This window comes from Natrix helvetica (assembly GCF_964273705.1).
Source record: "Natrix helvetica genome assembly, chromosome: Z".
NCBI classification, from domain to species: domain Eukaryota; kingdom Metazoa; phylum Chordata; class Lepidosauria; order Squamata; family Natricidae; genus Natrix; species Natrix helvetica.
This window is the reverse complement of record NC_138554.1, coordinates 1496675-1514145: the sequence shown is the minus strand read 5'-3', so window position 1 is coordinate 1514145 and position 17471 is coordinate 1496675. Positions and strand designations below refer to the sequence as shown.

Sequence of the window (17471 nt, the reverse complement as noted above, 5' to 3'; positions counted from 1 at the left end):
GACTTTGGGCCAATTACCTGGAGACTGGGAGTTCTAGTCCCACCTTAGGCATGAAAGCCAGCTGGGTGACTTTGGGCCAATTACCAGGAGATTGGGAGTTCTAGTCCCGCCTTAGGCATGGAAGCCAGCTGGGTGACTTTGGGCCAATCACCTGGAGACTGGGAGTTCTAGTCCCACCTTAGGCATGAAAGCCAGCTGGGTGACTTTGGGCCAATTACCAGGAGATTGGGAGTTCTAGTCCCGCCTTAGGCATGGAAGCCAGCTGGGTGACTCTGGGCCAATCACCAGGAGATTGGGAGTTCTAGTCTCACCTTAGGCATGAAAGCCAGCTGGGTGACTTTGGGCCAATTACCAGGAGATTGGGAGTTCTAGTCCCGCCTTAGGCATGGAAGCCAGCTGGGTGACTTTGGGCCAATTACCAGGAGACAGGGAGTTCTAGTCTCACCTTAGGCATGAAAACAGGCTGGGTGACTTTGGGCCAATCACCGGGAGACTGGGAGTTCTAGTCCCACCTTAGGCATGAAAGCCAGCTGGGTGAGTTTGGGCCAATTACCAGGAGACAGGGAGTTCTAGTCTCACCTTAGGCATGAAAACAGGCTGGGTGACTTTGGGCCAATCACCTGGAGACTGGGAGTTCTAGTCCCACCTTAGGCATGAAAGCCAGCTGGGTGACTTTGGGCCAATTACCAGGAGACTGGGAGTTCTAGTCCCACCTTAGGCATGAAAACCGGCTGGGTGACTTTGGGCCAATCACCTGGAGACTGGGAGTTCTAGTCTCACCTTAGGCATGAAAGCCAGCTGGGTGACTTTGGGCCAATTACCAGGAGACTGGGAGTTCTAGTCCCACCTTAGGCATGGAAGCCAGCTGGGTGACTCTGGGCCAATCACCAGGAGATTGGGAGTTCTAGTCTCACCTTAGGCATGAAAGCCAGCTGGGTGACTTTGGGCCAATTACCAGGAGATTGGGAGTTCTAGTCCCGCCTTAGGCATGGAAGCCAGCTGGGTGACTTTGGGCCAATTACCAGGAGACAGGGAGTTCTAGTCTCACCTTAGGCATGAAAACAGGCTGGGTGACTTTGGGCCTATCACCGGGAGACTGGGAGTTCTAGTCTCACCTTAGGCATGAAAACAGGCTGGGTGACTTTGGGCCAATCACCGGGAGACAGGGAGTTCTAGTCTCACCTTAGGCATGAAAACAGGCTGGGTGACTTTGGGCCAATCACCTGGAGACTGGGAGTTCTAGTCCCACCTTAGGCATGAAAGCCAGCTGGGTGACTTTGGGCCAATCACCTGGAGACTGGGAGTTCTAGTCCCACCTTAGGCATGAAAGCCAGCTGGGTGACTTTGGGCCAATCACCTGGAGACTGGGAGTTCTAGTCCCACCTTAGGCATGAAAGCCAGCTGGGTGACTTTGGGCCAATTACCAGGAGACTGGGAGTTCTAGTCCCACCTTAGGCATGAAAACCGGCTGGGTGACTTTGGGCCAATCACCTGGAGACTGGGAGTTCTAGTCCCACCTTAGGCATGAAAGCCAGCTGGGTGACTTTGGGCCAATTACCAGGAGACTGGGAGTTCTAGTCCCACCTTAGGCATGAAAACAGGCTGGGTGACTTTGGGCCAATCACCTGGAGACTGGGAGTTCTAGTCCCACCTTAGGCATGAAAGCCAGCTGGGTGACTTTGGGCCAATCACCTGGAGACTGGGAGTTCTAGTCCCACCTTAGGCATGAAAGCCAGCTGGGTGACTTTGGGCCAATTACCAGGAGACTGGGAGTTCTAGTCCCACCTTAGGCATGAAAACCGGCTGGGTGACTTTGGGCCAATCACCTGGAGACTGGGAGTTCTAGTCCCACCTTAGGCATGAAAGCCAGCTGGGTGACTTTGGGCCAATTACCAGGAGATTGGGAGTTCTAGTCCCACCTTAGGCATGAAAACAGGCTGGGTGACTTTGGGCCAATCACCTGGAGACTGGGAGTTCTAGTCCCACCTTAGGCATGAAAGCCAGCTGGGTGACTTTGGGCCAATTACCAGGAGACTGGGAGTTCTAGTCCCACCTTAGGCATGAAAACCGGCTGGGTGACTTTGGGCCAATCACCTGGAGACTGGGAGTTCTAGTCCCACCTTAGGCATGAAAGCCAGCTGGGTGACTTTGGGCCAATTACCAGGAGATTGGGAGTTCTAGTCCCACCTTAGGCATGAAAACAGGCTGGGTGACTTTGGGCCAATTACCAGGAGACTGGGAGTTCTAGTCCCACCTTAGGCATGAAAACAGGCTGGGTGACTTTGGGCCAATCACCTGGAGACTGGGAGTTCTAGTCCCACCTTAGGCATGAAAGCCAGCTGGGTGACTTTGGGCCAATCACCTGGAGACTGGGAGTTCTAGTCCCACCTTAGGCATGAAAGCCAGCTGGGTGACTTTGGGCCAATTACCAGGAGACTGGGAGTTCTAGTCCCACCTTAGGCATGAAAACCGGCTGGGTGACTTTGGGCCAATCACCTGGAGACTGGGAGTTCTAGTCCCACCTTAGGCATGAAAGCCAGCTGGGTGACTTTGGGCCAATTACCAGGAGATTGGGAGTTCTAGTCCCACCTTAGGCATGAAAACAGGCTGGGTGACTTTGGGCCAATCACCTGGAGACTGGGAGTTCTAGTCCCACCTTAGGCATGAAAGCCAGCTGGGTGACTTTGGGCCAATCACCAGGAGAAGGTGAGTTCTAGTCCTGCTCTAGGCCTAAAAGGCACTTTTTTCATCGGAAAATTCACATTTGGCAAAGGAGGGTCTGCATTAGAGCCGAGTCGGCCTCCCTCTTCCATCTCCCCCCCTCCATTCCTCCATTCCTTCTTACAGAGGGCACGACTCACCTGACTGGCCCAAGGCCATTTCGGCTTCCCGCATCTTGGCCAGTCGCAACCTGTCGAGAGAGGAGGAAGAAGTCAAATAGTCTTACTCCCTCCCCAAATGTTACGTTTATCCTGGTTATGCCTTGTTATAAACAGGGCGCCCCCCCCAAAAAAAATACCCTGCTAACAGGGGAAATTTGGGGACTTGCACATGGAGAGTGCCAATATAAGGGCGACTAGACTACTGCAATGCATTCTTTCCGGGGCCGCCCTAGGAGACTATTCAGAAACTCCCACTTGTAAGATCCAAGTGGGAATCTTCCCGGCTGTCTTCAGTCCTTTACATGCTCAAAGGGCCAGGAAATCTTCTCCGATCTTAAAACCCAGTCACAGAACACACACACACCCGTCCCCCAAATGAGAGGGAGGGTCTGGATGGCCCCTGGGGGGCCCATTCCATGCAACAAATCCACTTTTTGGGACCCCGACTCATTATCCTCCTTTCTCCAAATTGCAAAGGGGGGGGGGGTTTCGGGAAAGCCAAGAGTGTCGAGACCCCCCCACCCCCTCCCAACATGTCCCCCCTTCCTCCAAGGCCAAGATTGGCACCAGGGCCCTGGCGCCCCCCCTCCTTACAAGGTCACAATGTCAGCGTTGGCCGAATCGATGGCAATGCCAAGGGGATCTTTGCCTTCCCCATCGACCGCATTCATGTTGGCACCACGTTTGAGAAACAGACAGGCCAGCCTGCGATGGGAAGGAAAAATGGGACGAACCAAATTTTTTTAAAAAAACATATAATTTCAAGTAGTCCTCGCTTTACGACCACAACCGAGCCCCGGCATTCCTGCCGCTAAGCGAGGCCTTCATGTGGTTTTGCCCCACCGGGCAACCTTTCCTGCCGTTGCTGTTGAGTGAATCCCTGAAGTGAATTTGCTAATGAAACGTCTGCCCGAGAACCCCCGTTGTTAAGCAAGTCGCACGGTCGTTAAGCGAATCCAGCTTCCCCGTGGTCGCAAAAGGTGATCGCGTGACCCCGGGACACGTGAGTACATGCCAGTTGCCAAGCCTCTGAATTTTGATCACTTGGACACGTGGAGGCTGCGACAGTTGTAAGTGTGAATAACTCGCTTTTTTTAGTGGCGTTGCAACTTCGGTCACTAAGAGAATGGTCGTAAGTGGAGGACTACCTGTATCACACAGCACAATACCCCAAAACACCAACAAAATGAGTGCAAATCGCTTGCGAAAACCCAGAGCGATGTATTACAAGCGCCATCTTTCCCTGGTCGACTTCAACACCCATCATCCCCAACCTCACAGCTTTTGCAAACCTCTGATTCGAGCCAGCTCAACCTCGGCCATTTTAAGGAGCGTGGACTTCAACCCCCAGAATTCCCCAGATAAGCCAAAGCAAGGAGGCTGAGGAATTCTGGGAGTTGAAGTTTTATCTCTTTTAAACTTGCCCAAAATAAGTCGTAAGTCATTTTTCTCGGTGCTGTTGACATAACTTTGAGCAGTCACTAAATGAACTGGTTAAGTCGAGTCTGTAATTCAGCCCCCATGTATTGTAAGCAGCTGAGGCGTTTCTTTCGAAATCAGTTTCTGGTGGCGAGCTGTTCCACTGGTTAATTGATCCGAGATTATAGAATTCCATTCCATTCCATTCTGTATTTTATTATTCTATTCTATCCTATTCTATTTTTAATTCTATTACCTTTACATTTATTCTGTTCTAATTCTATATTTTATTATCTGTTCTATTCTATTCTACTCCATTCTATTCTATTTTGTTGTTCTCTATTCTCTATTCTTTTTCTCTTCCCTTCCCTTTAATTCTGAATTCTCTTCTCTTCTTTTCTCTATTATATTATATTTTCTATTCCATTATTCTATTCCATTCCATATTTTATTATTCTATTCTATATTATTCTCTATTCTATTCTATTCTGTTGTTCTCTATTCTCTATACTTTTTATCTTCCCTTCTCTTCTAATTCTGAATTTTCTTCTCTTCTCTATTCTATTTTCTATTCTATTTCTATTCTATTCTATTTTTTATTCTATTCTATTCATATACTATTCTATTCTATTCCATTATTCTATTCCAATCCATTCCATATTTTATTATTCTATTCTATATTATTCTCTATTCTATTCTATTCTATTCTATTCTATTCTGTTGTTCTCTATTCTCTTTTTTCTCTTCCCTTCTCTTCTAATTCTGAATTCTCTTCTCTATTATATTATATTTTTATTCTATTCTATTCATATTCTATTCTATTCCATTATTCTATTCCATTCCATTCCATATTTTATTATTCTATTCTATATTATTCTCTATTCTATTCTATTCTATTCTATTCTCTATTTTATTCTATTCTATTCTATTTTGTTGTTCTCTATTCTCTATACTTTTTATCTTCCCTTCTCTTCTAATTCTGAATTCTCTTCTGTATTGTATTGTATTGTATATTCTATTCTATTCTATTCTATTCTATTCTATTCTATTCTATTCTATTCTATTCTAGTCCAGTCTAGTCCAGTCTAATCTATTCTTCTCTTTCCATTCCATCCTCTATTCTCTCCTCTCCCCTTCCCCTTCTTCTATGGCTTTCAAATAACCTTAAAACCCCCTCCCCGGCAGAGGCACCACGAGGAATGCGCCAGGCGGAGGTGCCAACCCAGGATCCTACCCGGTGTGGCCCAGGATGGTGGCGTGATGCAAGGGCCCCCGTCCTTTGGAGTCGCTCTGGTTGACGTTGGCCCCGTTTTGGAGAAGAAATTCACACGCCAGCAGCGAATTCTGCGCAAAAACAACACAAAGAGATGCCGTTCCGTAGAAAAGGAGGAGGCGGGACAACCTGGAGAAAGCTCCTCCCCCTGAGGGATGTCACTCAACAAGCCCCTCCCTCTTATGCACCTGCCATGACACCTCAAGGAGTTGAAATCACTGCACATGCTCAGAGGCTACATAAAAGCCGAGTTTGGGCCTTGCTTAACGGCAACAAAATGGGTTATGGTCCAATTACAGTCCTCGATTTATGACCACAACGCGCCCCCCTCCCCCGAATTTCTGTGGCTAAGCGAGACAGCGGTGTCCCATTTGCCGCCCTTTCTGGCCATAGGCTGGTTCAGGGGATCAATGCAGTTGTGAAATTAGTCCCGTGGTCGTTAAGCGAAGCGGGCTTCCCCGTCGACTCTGCTTGTCCGACGGTCGCAAAAGAGGGCCACGTGACCCCCTGAGACGCTGCGAGTGTCGTTAAGTGTGAAAAACCGATCCTAAGTCCCGTTTTCCAGAGCCGTCGTTTTGAACGGCTGCTAAATGAACGGTTGTAAGTCATAAAAATGGTCATAAGTCACATTTTTCAGAGCAGTTGTTAAGTGAAGCGGGCTTCCCCGTCAACTTGTCCAACGGTTGCTAAAAAAAAACCAGTCGTAAGTCCCATTTTTCAGAGCCGTCGTCACTTTGAACGGTCGCTAAATGAAACGGTCATAAGTCGAGGACTGTCTTTATGCTAATCCACCCCACAGCCCCCACTCCTGCTGGGGGAGACCGTAACCCATCACCCACTCCCAACCCCCAAGGAATGCAGACTCACGGCAGACACAGCCTGGAGCAGCGGAGTCCGGCTATCCTGGCCCGTGTTGACCCAGTTAACGTCGGCCCCGTGAGCCAGAGCGTCTGACATGATGGGCAAGCTAGGGGGCGCTCCGGCCGCGTGGTAGAGCAGGGCGCCGGGATGCAAATGGCGCAGGTCCTCGGAGGCTGGAGCTGCCCGGCTCGGAGAGAGTCCCTCGCGGAGCCCTAAGAGAGAAAGGCGGGGGGGGGGGGGGGAAGGGGAAAATAAGCGACTTAGAGGTCATCCTCGTTTAGCGACCATGGTGGGGACCAGCAAGTCGGTCGTTAAAGGGAGCGGGCGCTAAGGGAAACTGCGGCTCTGATTTCCTGGCGATTTCAGACCTGGAAGGTCAGGAATGGAAGAATGGTTACTTTGTGGTCAGAAAAGAAAAGAAGAATAGAGAGGGAGGAAAGGAGGAAGATGAGGGAGAAGAAGAAAGGAGGGAGGGAGGAAAGAATGAAAGTAAAGAAGGAAGGAAGAAAGAGAGAGGGAAGAAAAAGACAAAAGGAAGGAAGGGAAGGGAAGGGGGGAAAGAAGGAAGAAGGAAGAAAGGAAAAAGAAAGAAAGAATAGAGAATGCGAAAGGAAGGAAGATGAGGGGGGAGAAGAAAGGAGGAAGAAGGGAAGGAAGAAGGAAGGAAGGAAAAAGGAAAAAGAAAGAAAGAATAGGGAGGGAGGGAGGGAGAAAGGAAGGAAGATGAGGAGGAAGAAAAAAGGAGAAAGGGAGGAACGAAAGAAGGGAGGAAGGGAGGAAGGAAAGAAAGAGAAAGAAAGAGGGAGGAAAGGAGGGAGGGAATAGACAAAAGGAAGGAAGGAAGGGAATGGGGGAAAGAAGAAAGAAGGAAGGAAGGAAAAAGGAAAAAGAAAGAATAGGGAGGGTGGGAGAAAGGAAGGAAGATGAGGGGGAAGAAGAAAGGAGGAAGGGAAGAAGGGAGGAAGGAAAGAAAGAAAGAGAAGGAAGGAAATAGACAAAAGGAAGGAAGGGAAGGTGGAAAAGAAGGAAGTTGGAAGGAAGGAAGGAAGGGAGGGAGGGAGGGAAGGAGGATGCTCCAGCATGGCTCAGTTATGTAAGAGTTGTGAGGGTGCAAAGTGAGGCGCAAGAGGCCCACGGAGGGTGTGCGGGAGCGCATAAGCGGCTGGCGCAGGGGGAACGGGGCCGAAGGAAACACCCTCCAATGACTTCCCTGCTGGCTTCCCCACTGACTTTCTGGGGAAGCCTGTGGGACAACTTAGAAAAGGGAAATCGCACGATCCCAGCACGCTTGTGGCAGCCGCGTCGAGAGCGCGAACAGATTCCCAAGCCCCCGCTTGGTCATGATCGCGTGACCCTGGGGACGCCGGGACGGGCGGAACTCCATTGGTTCAGGACCGTCGTAGCTTCAAACTGTCTCGTAACAAACGGCCGTAGCTTGAGGACCAGCAGTAACTATAACCGTATCAGGGTCCCCTGGTTTGTTCTTGGGAGGGGATCCACCGCGCCCTCACTCGATCCCACAGAAGAGACCCCTCCTCCTTTTCCTTACCTGGGCCCCGGCGGATTTGGCCCGGGGGCTTTGGCTTGGGGAAGGGCCGCGGGGATCTCTCCTGCCCCCCGGGCTCTCTGCTGCGGCTCGGGGGCGCCCCGGAGTTGGGGAACTTGGTGATAAATTTCCTTTCCACGTATTTGGCCCGGATCCAGGCTTCCTTCTCGGATCTGGAGAAAGAATGACAGCTGTCATGTTTCCGTTTTTTGTTCTTCGGAAGGAGGAATTGTGACCTGTCATCCTCTCGCACCCAGAACCTTGGGAGGGGTGGGTGGGGAGAGGGGGAGGGACGTGAGATTTAGGGCATGGTTCTCCACATTGGGAGGGAGGGAGAAAGGAAGGAAGATGAGGGGGAAGAAGAAGGGAGGAAGGAAGGAAGGAAGGGAGAAAAGAAAGAAAGAAAGAGGGAGGGAGGGAAGGAAGGAAGGAAATAGACAAAAAGAAGGAAGGGAAGGGAATGGGGGAAAGAAGGAAGGAAAGAAGGGAAGAAAGAAGGAAGGAAGGAAGAAAAAAGAAAAACGAAAGAATAGGGAAGATGAGAGCGAAGAAGAAAGGAGAAAGGGAGGAAGGAAAGAAAGAAAGAAGGAAGAAAGAAAATAGACAAAATGAAGGAAGGGAAGGGAATGGGGGAAAGAAGGAACTTAGGAAAGGGAAGAAAGAAGGAAGGAAGGAAAAAGAAAGAATAGGGAGGGAGGGAGAAAGGAAGGAAGATGAGGGGGAAGAAGAAAGGAGGAAGGGAGGAAGGAAAGAAAGAAAGAAGGGAGCGACCAGACATCTGTTGGAGGAGGGCCAGACAGGTGGTCCAGCGGTGTCCCGCGAGGCCACCTAGAGGCCAAAGCCCGGAACTGCAGCTATCCAGGGGAGCTGCGCCCCCTGGAGGTCAAGGGCAGAGACAGCAAAAAAGGGGGAAAAAGCTTGCCGTCATTCAACCTAGGTGATGGACAGCCTTGATTGACAATCGGGGGGGGGATTTTGATAGAAGGGGGGGCGGGGAGGGGGATTCGCACCTGGAGCTTCCGGGTTGGGGGTGCTTCATGTTCATTTCCTCCACCCTGGCCTCGTAGATCTGGTTGATCACCCGGTTGCCCAGCACCGTCATCAGCTGCGGGAGACAAGGGAGGGGCTGAATCTCAGGCTCCGGCCTCCTCCGGGTAGTAGGGGAAGAGGAGCGGAGGAGTAAGAGGCGGGGCTAAGGTGTCTGGCAGGAGTTGGGCAGCCGTGTCCCCCAAACACTGGAAACTTTCCCCCCCTCCCTCCCTTCCCTCCTTCTTCCTTCCCTTTGAATACTTTCTCTCTCTCCTTCCTTCTTTCCTTTTCTCCTCTCCCTCCCTCTTCTTCCTCTCCTTCCTCCCTCTCCTTCCTTACTTTCCCCTCTTCCTACCCTCCCTTTTCTCCTCCCTCCCTTCTTCCTTCCATTTCTTCCTTCCCTCCCTCCCTTTTCCTCATCCCTTCCTCTCATTCCCTCACCTCCTTCTTCCTTCCTTCCTTCCCTCCCTATTATTATTCCCTCCCTCCTCTCTCTTCTTCCTTCCTCCCTTCCTCTCATCCCTTCTCCCTCCCTCCTTCTCTTTTTCTCCTCCCTCCCCCTCCCTCTTCTTCCTTCCTTCCCTTCCTTTTCCTCCTCCCTCCCAAATGTCCTTCCCTTTTTCTCCATTCCTTCCTTCCATCCTTCCTTCCTCTTCTACCCTCCTTCCTTCCCTCCCGCTCCCTCTTCTTCCTCACTTTCTTCCTCCCCTTCCTCCCCTCCTTCTCCTCCCTCTTTTCCTGCTCCTTTCTTCTTCTCCTCCTCCTTTCTCTCCTTCTCTTCCCTCCCTCTTCTTTCTCGCTCCCTTCCTCTCCTTCCTCCTTCTTCCTTTGCTCCTTCTCCTCCCTCCCTCTTCTTCCTCCCTCCTCTCCTTCTTCCTCCCTCTTCTTCCTTCCTTTTTAATAATCTCTTCCTCCTCCGTTTTCTTCCTCGCTCTGCAGGCGTTTTTCAGAAAAGCAGCCCACCCCCCACATCCCGGGGTCCCTCCTAGCCCCCCCCATTGAACGACCCCCCCCAAAGTTCCTCCTTTGTGGGCCCCCCCTACCTTGACCAGCTCTGGCTCCCAGGCGTCCAGCGTGAGGGACCTCACTTTGGAGAAATGCACCCCCAGACTCCTAAGGCAGGGAAAGCGGGTGGGAATCAGGCCGCCGTTCAACAGGCCACGAACAGCCTCGGCCCCCCTCCCACCACCGTGGCAAATACCAGGCCACGGACCCCTCCACCCCAGCCCCAGGGTCTTCTCCTTCCCACACCACAAGACCCGCTCCTTAGCTAACGCAGGCCATCCTCGACTTACAACATTTCTGTCGCTAAGCGAGACATTCGTTGAAGCTCCCCTCCTTTGACCGCCTTCTCTATTTCAGTTGCTAAGTGAATCTTTCCCGCTGTTAAGATTTGTAAGCGGATACGGCTTCCTCCGTCAACTTGGCTTGACACCCACCCACCTGGGACCGTCATAAATACGAGTCAGCGGCCAAATGTCTGAGTTTTTTAATCCTGTGACCTGGGGGGGGATGGCTATGACGGCCGTAAGTGTGAAAAACCGGTCAGATGTGTTGCAACTTTGAACGGTCACTAAAGGGATGGTCGTAAGTCGAGGACCGCCTGTAAGCCCGGCTCCCACCTTCAGTGGCTACTTCGGGAACCCTTGGGCGTCCTTTCTTGCAGGGACCCTCGAGGTCATCTAGCCCAGCCCCCTGCCTCAAAGGAGTCCCAGGGAGGGAGGGAGGGTGGAAGGGACCCTGGAGGTCATCTAGCCCAACCCCTGCCTCAAAGGAGTCCCAGGGACGGAGTGGGGGATAGAAGGCACCCTGGAGGTCATCTAGCCCAACCCCGACTCCTTTGAGTCCCAGGGAGGGAGAGGGGATGGAAGGGAGCCCAGAGGTCATCTAGCCCAACCTCTGGCTCAAAGGAGTCACAGAAAGGGGTGGGGGTGGAAGGGACCCTGGAGGTCATCTAGCCCAACCCCGACTCAAGGAGGAGACCCCATCCCATTCCAGACAAACTGTTGTCTGATCCCTTCTTAAAAGCCTCCATCCGGGGGTTTCCAGGGAACGGGGTGGGAAATGTAAGGGCCCCCCAGAGGTCATCTAGCCCGACCCCGGTCGCTTCCTTGCAATGAGGCACCTGTGGATGCCGGAGCACTCGATGCAGAGGGTGATGCCCAGGTTGATGCTGGCCCACTCGGGGGCCGCCTCCCGGCAGTCGCAGCACTGGGCGTTGCCCTCCAGGCGCTGCACCTGGTCCACCACCTGCTTGTCCACCCCGCCCCGGAGTTTGCGGCTGGAGGGCGACTGCAGGGTGGCCGCTGTCAGGGAGGCACTCCGCTCCAGAAACTGCTCCAGGAGGAACAAGAGAAGCACCATCAGCTCACGCCGGCGGGGACAGGGAGACGGTTCAATCGCAAGAGGGACCCTTGGAGGTCATCTAGTCCACCCCTCTGCTCAAGCAGGAGACCTTATGTGTAGGTAACGCAATCAGAATAGAACTGGAAGAGACCTTGGAGGTCTTCTAGTCCAGCCCCCTTCCCAAGCAGAACACCCTAGACGATTTCAGGTAAATAGGTCATTCGATCAGAAGAGAGGCGGAAGGGACCTTGGAGGTCATCTAGTCCAACCCCCTGCTCAAGCAGGAGACCTTATGTGTAGGTAATGTAATCAGAATAGAACTGGAAGAGACCCTCTCCTTTCTTTCCTTCCCCCTCCCTTTTTTTCTTTCTTTCTGCCTTCTTTTCCTCTTTCTCTCCCTCCCTCGCTTCCTCCCTCTTCGTCTCCTCCTCCATTCCTTTCTTTATCCCTCCCTCCTTTTTCGTTCTTCTCCTCCCTTCTTGTCATCCCTCCCTCTCCTTCCTTCCCTCTTCTCCTCTTTATCCCTCCCTCTTTTCCTTCTTCTTCTTCTTTGTCCTCCCTCTCCTTTCTTTCCTCCCCCCTCCCTTTTTTCTTTCTTTCTGCCTTCTTTTCCTCTTTCTCTCTCTCCCTTCCTTCCTCCCTCTTCCTCGTCTCCTCCTTATCCTTTCCTTTCTTTATCCCTCACTCCTCTCCTTTTTCATTCTTTTCCTCCCTTCTTGTCATCCTTTCCCTCTCCTCTCCTTCCTTCCTTCCTTCCTTCCCTCCTTCTCCTCTTTCCCCAGTGGGGGTGTGACGGTCATAAGGTGAGGACAAGCTGTGTCAGTTTTTAAAAAGGCCTTCGCAACTTCAAATCATTGTTAAACAAACGGTCGTGAAACGAGGACCTTGAGACCCCGCGCCTCTTACAACGACTTGGTTGCAACTTGGGCTGGAGCGGCCACCAGTCTTACCTGCCCAGCGGATTCTGGCCGATCCTCGTTATACGCCGAGGCGATGCTGTTCTGGACGGAGCACATCCAGGCCTGTAGGTGGCGCTCCGAATCGGCTTGGAGTAGGCAAGTCCTAAAGCGAGACAGGAAGGAGAGGATATTTGACCCTGGACCCAACAGAGAACACAGGGCAGTCCTCGACTTACGACTGCAACATTTCTGTTGTGAAGGAAGACACTTGTTAAGTGAATGTTGCCCCGTTTTACAACCGTTCTCACCACAGTCATTAAGTGAGTCACTGCCGCTGTTATATTATTATTTCAATCGTTGCAGTCGCTTTTCACACTTACGACCAGTGCAACAACCACCGCGGTCACCTGATTTATATTTGGACGTTTGGCAGCTGATTCACATTGATGACGGATGGGGTATCCCAAGGTCCCCTTTTGCATCCTTCTGACAAGCAACGTCAACGGGAGAGCCCGATTTACCTCACATCCGGGTGACTCATTTAACAACGGCGGTGATTCTCCTCACAATCGCATCAATGGAAAGTGATTAAAAAGGGACAAAGTTCCCTTAACAAAGGTCTCCGCTTAGCGATAAAAATGTGGGCCTCCCTCGTGGTCGTAAGCCGAGGACGATCCGTTGATGTCAAAATTCATGAATGGGTTCCAGCATAACTCTGGAAGGCCTCGAGCGATTTCAACCAAACTTGGTACACAGATGACGTCCTCTCTGGAAACAAATACTGTGGGGGTAAGACGCCCCTAACGCCCCCAGGGGTTTGTGTTCTGTTAAGATACAGCCTGTTGTGCCTTAAAACGGCTTCTACTGTACTTCCATAAAATGGCTTCTACTGTGCAGTGTAGTGCATTTGCAGTGGTAACGGCTTCACAGTACTCCACAAGGGGGCTCCCTCTGGTAAGGGGGGAAAACCCAACATTAGAAATTACGTTTGGTCCTGACATTTCCCCCCCCCCTATAAATAAATACGCGGGCAAGGCTGAGTTATCGGCTATTATTTAATAAAACAAATCCCATATCAAAATTTATTCTATATCTATCAATCATCTCTTTAGTTTTCTTTTGCATTTGTTGTTGCTATTATTATTATTATTATTATTATTATTATTATTATTATTATTATTATTATTATTATTATTATTATTAATTTGGAGTAAAATAAAAATTTGGTCAAAGAACGGAAGGCAAAAAAGAGAGGAAAATGGTTCTTTTGGGGGGGGAGGGCAGAGATATCTGGGGTGGGGTCTTTCAAAGAAATCTTGAAGGCTGTCTCTCTCTCTCTCTCACACACACACACACACAGAGAATTGATTGTGGGGGCTCTGGCGCCATCTTGATGTTTTTGACCTCCCCGCCCTGGGAATGGCCTGATCTGCGGCAGCCCTTGGGAGGAGGAGGGGAGGGGGACTCACTTGGAGGGGGAGACCACCTCGAAACAGAAGCGCCGTTCATGATCCGGACACGGCTTGACGGTACAGAGACGGAGGTCCTCCACCACCACCGTCACCACGTCCTGGGAGGTTGTTTGGGGGGGGGACAAAGGGGGGAGGAAGAAGGGGGCATCGTGAGTGGTCTGGAACGTCCTCAGCCCCCCCCCCTCCTGCCAAGATGGACTGTGCCATGGTCCCCCCCCCACTCCCACCCAGATGAAAGTCTCTGGCATTCCCATCCTTCCTTCTTTCTTTCTTTCTTTCATTCTTTTTTTCTTTTTTCTTTCTTCCTGCCTTTTTCTTTCTCTCTCTCCCTCCCTTTCTCCCTCTTTCCTTTCTCTTCCTCCTTCTCCTCTCCTTTCTTTATCCCTCTTTCCCCTTCTCTTTCGTTCTTCTCTTTCCTTCTTGCCATCCCTCCCTCTCCTGACTTCCTTTCCTCCCTCTTCTCCTCTTTGTCCCTCCCTCTTCTTTTCCTTCTTCTTCTCCCTCCCTCTTTTTTCCTTTCTTCCTTTCCTCCTCCCTGCCTTTCTTTTTCTTTCTTCCTGCCCTTCCTTTCTCTTCCTCCATCTCCTGCTTTTCCTTTCCTTTCTTTATCCATCCCTCCCTTTTGTTCTTTTCCTTCTTCTCATGCCTCCCTCCCTCTTCCTTCCTTCCCTCCCCCCCTCTTCTCCTCTTTAACCTTCCCTCTTCTTTTCCTTCTTCTCCTACCTTCTTGTCCTCCCTCTCTCTCCTCTTTCCTTCCTCCCTTTCACCCTCTCTCGACTCTTTCTTTCTCTTTCTTCCTTTTTTTCTTTTTTCTTCCCTTCCTTCCTTTCATTTTTATTTTCCCTTTTCCTTCCTTCCTTCCTTCCCTGTTTCTTTATCTCTCCTCCCTCTGCCTCCTTTTTCTCTTCTTCTTCCCTCCCTCCCTCCCCTCCCAATAAAAACTGCCCCCCACCTTCCTCCAGAGGCAGCCCACCCCCTTACCTTGGCCTTCTTCTGATAGACCAACTGATTGTTCTGGATGGAGAACCAGCGCCTGCAATGGAGACATAGCCGTTGAGTGGGGAAGCTGGCAGGAGGGACATAAGGTGAGGACAAACCAGGAGAGCTTCCCTAGAACACAGCAGTCTACCTTACCTACAACAATGGAAGGGCCTGGCTCCCTTCAACCTCAAAGGTTGACAGAGGTAGCCCCTGACTTATGACCAGAGTTAGAATTGTTCTTGCTAAGCAAGACGGTCATTAACGGGGACACTGCAACGGTCGTAAGTGTGAAAAACAATCCTAACTCGCTTTTTTCTGGGGGATTCTGGAAGTTGAAATCCATCCACCTTAAATCGAACTGACTGGGGGATTCTGGGAGTTGAAGTCCATCCACCTTAAATCGAACCGACTGGGGGATTCTGGGAGTTGAAGTCCATCCACCTTAAATCGAACCGACTGGGGGATTCTGGGAGTTGAAGTCCATCCACCTTAAATCGAACCAACTGGGGGATTCTGGGAGTTGAAGTCCATCCACCTTAAATCGAACCAACTGGGGGATTCTGGGAGTTGAAGTCCATCCACCTTAAATCGAACGAACTGGGGGATTCTGGGAGTTGAAGTCCACCTGTCCTAATGTCGCCTAGGTTGACAAACGCTCCTTTCTGCGAGGACACAGGTGTGATCGTCCAGGGAAGGCAACCTAAGCTCACCTGCTCCAGGTCTTGAAGGCGTTGCTGGCCCGTTTGTACAGGTATCCTTCCGTGACCACCTGGCCTGGTTCGGCCTGGATTTCGGGAACATCGTCGTCTTGGGACAAATCCTGGAGGAGGTGAGAAACGAGCATGAATCTGCACGCAAAAGGACCTTTGGTTGGCCAACAGAAGCCCAAATCCCGCTTGTTATTCGCGCTATCGCAGGAAACTCCTCCCTTGGGCCTAAACCCCGCCCCTTCTTTCACAAGCTCCTCCCACCTGTTTACACTCCACCTGTGGTACTAAACCTACATGTCCACCTGTACAACTCAGCTTCTCCAAGACCAGGAAACTCATCGTCCATGTTTCTTCCGCCGAAGCCTCTACAGGCAGTCCTCGGCGTATGACCGTTTGTAACGGACTTATGACTGATCCTCGCACTCGGAACCGTTGCAGTGTCATATGATCAAAATTTGGGCCTGTATTTACGACGGTTGCAGCGTTTTTGGGGTCACCTGATCCCCCTTTGCAGCGTTGCCAGCAAGCCACATCAATAGGGGGAAGCTGGATTCGTTTAATGACCGCCTTAACTGCTGTGATTCACTGAGCAACTGCGGCCAAGAAGGGCCATAAAATGAGGCACGGCTCAAGTCAATGAGGGAAGCTGGCCACCACGAGTTGCTTCACTCAACAACCACGAGAAAAAAGGCATAAAATCAGGTGCAGTCACCCCACGTCTCACTTAACAACTGCACCGCTTCAGGGTGAATTATTCGGTTCTTATTGTGGTCGTATAGTCGAGGATTCACCCTTTTCACAAAAGGAAGCGTTGGGGAATTTTAAAATTCTGCAAATTTCACAGCAATTTTTTCTTTCTTTTTAAGGCTGCAGCCCTGGATAAGTTGGAGGCTTCCCTTCTATACAGGAAGTCCTCGACTTACGACCGCAATCGATCCCAAAATTCCTGTTGCTAAGTGAGACCTTCGCTAAGTGAATGTTTTCCCCCCCCCCATTTTACCACTTTTCTTGCCACCATTGCTAAATGACTCCCAGCCCTTGTTAAGTTAGTCCCAAGGTCGTTAAGCGAGCCTGGTTTTCCCTCCGTTGACTTTGCTGGTCCGAAGGTCGCAAGTCACATGACACACACACACCCGGGACACTGCGACCGTCCTAAGTACGAGTCAGTTGCCAAGTGACTGAATTTTGATCCTGTGATGCAAACGGTCATAAATCTGAAAAACGTCCCTAAGTCGTTTTTTTTCCAGTTCGTCCCTAAACGAACTGTTTTGCCAGTTGAGGACTAGCTGTCACTTGGGAAGGCCGATCCCACGCCTCCCTCCACACCTCTTCCCCTCGCACCCCACCCAAGAAGGGGGCTTCCTTCCCCGCCAACCCCTCCTCAAAGGTGCAGCCAAGCCCCCCCCCCCATCTCCCTGGGGACCCCCTTACCTTCTGTTTTATGACGGCGTGTCGCTGCTCCATGTCTCTTTTCTCTCGGGCCGATTCCAGGACCAACTCATGCAGCTGAAAAGCAACATGGAAACCTCAGGGCAAAGGGAAGGATGGAGACCCCCCCCCCCAAATCACCCTCGCTTTGGTAAAATGGGTAAAATTCAACGGAGAGAAAAGTAAAGTCTTAGCAAAAAAACACCCAAAAGACACATGTAAACTGGGTGAAACCTGGCTTAACAGCGGTCACTTTGAGAGGCATCTTGGAGACTTAGTCGTCAATCAACTAAATAGGAGGCAGCCGTGTGCAGAGGCGGCCAAAAATGCCAACGCAATCCTAAATTGCATTAACAGAGGGATACAATCAAAATCAAGGGAGGTACTAATATTCTAAAGCCGTAGTAAGGCCACACCTAGAGTACTACATCCATTTTTGGTCCCCACACTATCAAAAAGATGTTGAGACTCTGGAAAGAGGGCAGAGAAGAGCAACCAGGATGATGAGGGGACGGGAGGATCAAACCTACGACGAACGGTTGGCAGGAACTAGGCATGGCTAGTCTAGGGAAGAGAAGGACCAGGGGAGACAGGAGAGCATCTTCCAATATTTGGGGGGCTGCCC

At 50.9% G+C, this 17471-nt stretch overlaps 1 protein-coding gene across 1 annotated transcript in view; it reads right to left on the bottom strand.

The window, feature by feature from the left end:
- Window positions 1–17471, bottom strand: part of LOC309401737 (arf-GAP with coiled-coil, ANK repeat and PH domain-containing protein 1-like) — a 35334-nt gene that overhangs the window by 1785 nt on the left and 16078 nt on the right. Inside the window, exons 9-21 of the mRNA XM_081970924.1 lie at window positions 16850–16924; window positions 15419–15528; window positions 14709–14760; window positions 13725–13825; window positions 12307–12418; window positions 11136–11344; window positions 10054–10123; window positions 8992–9086; window positions 7985–8154; window positions 6442–6647; window positions 5536–5645; window positions 3477–3587; window positions 2862–2911 (exon numbers count right to left, since the gene is read on the bottom strand). Coding sequence (XP_081827050.1) covers window positions 2862–2911; window positions 3477–3587; window positions 5536–5645; window positions 6442–6647; window positions 7985–8154; window positions 8992–9086; window positions 10054–10123; window positions 11136–11344; window positions 12307–12418; window positions 13725–13825; window positions 14709–14760; window positions 15419–15528; window positions 16850–16924 — 1471 coding nt within the window. The remainder of the gene's footprint in view (window positions 1–2861; window positions 2912–3476; window positions 3588–5535; window positions 5646–6441; window positions 6648–7984; window positions 8155–8991; window positions 9087–10053; window positions 10124–11135; window positions 11345–12306; window positions 12419–13724; window positions 13826–14708; window positions 14761–15418; window positions 15529–16849; window positions 16925–17471) is intronic.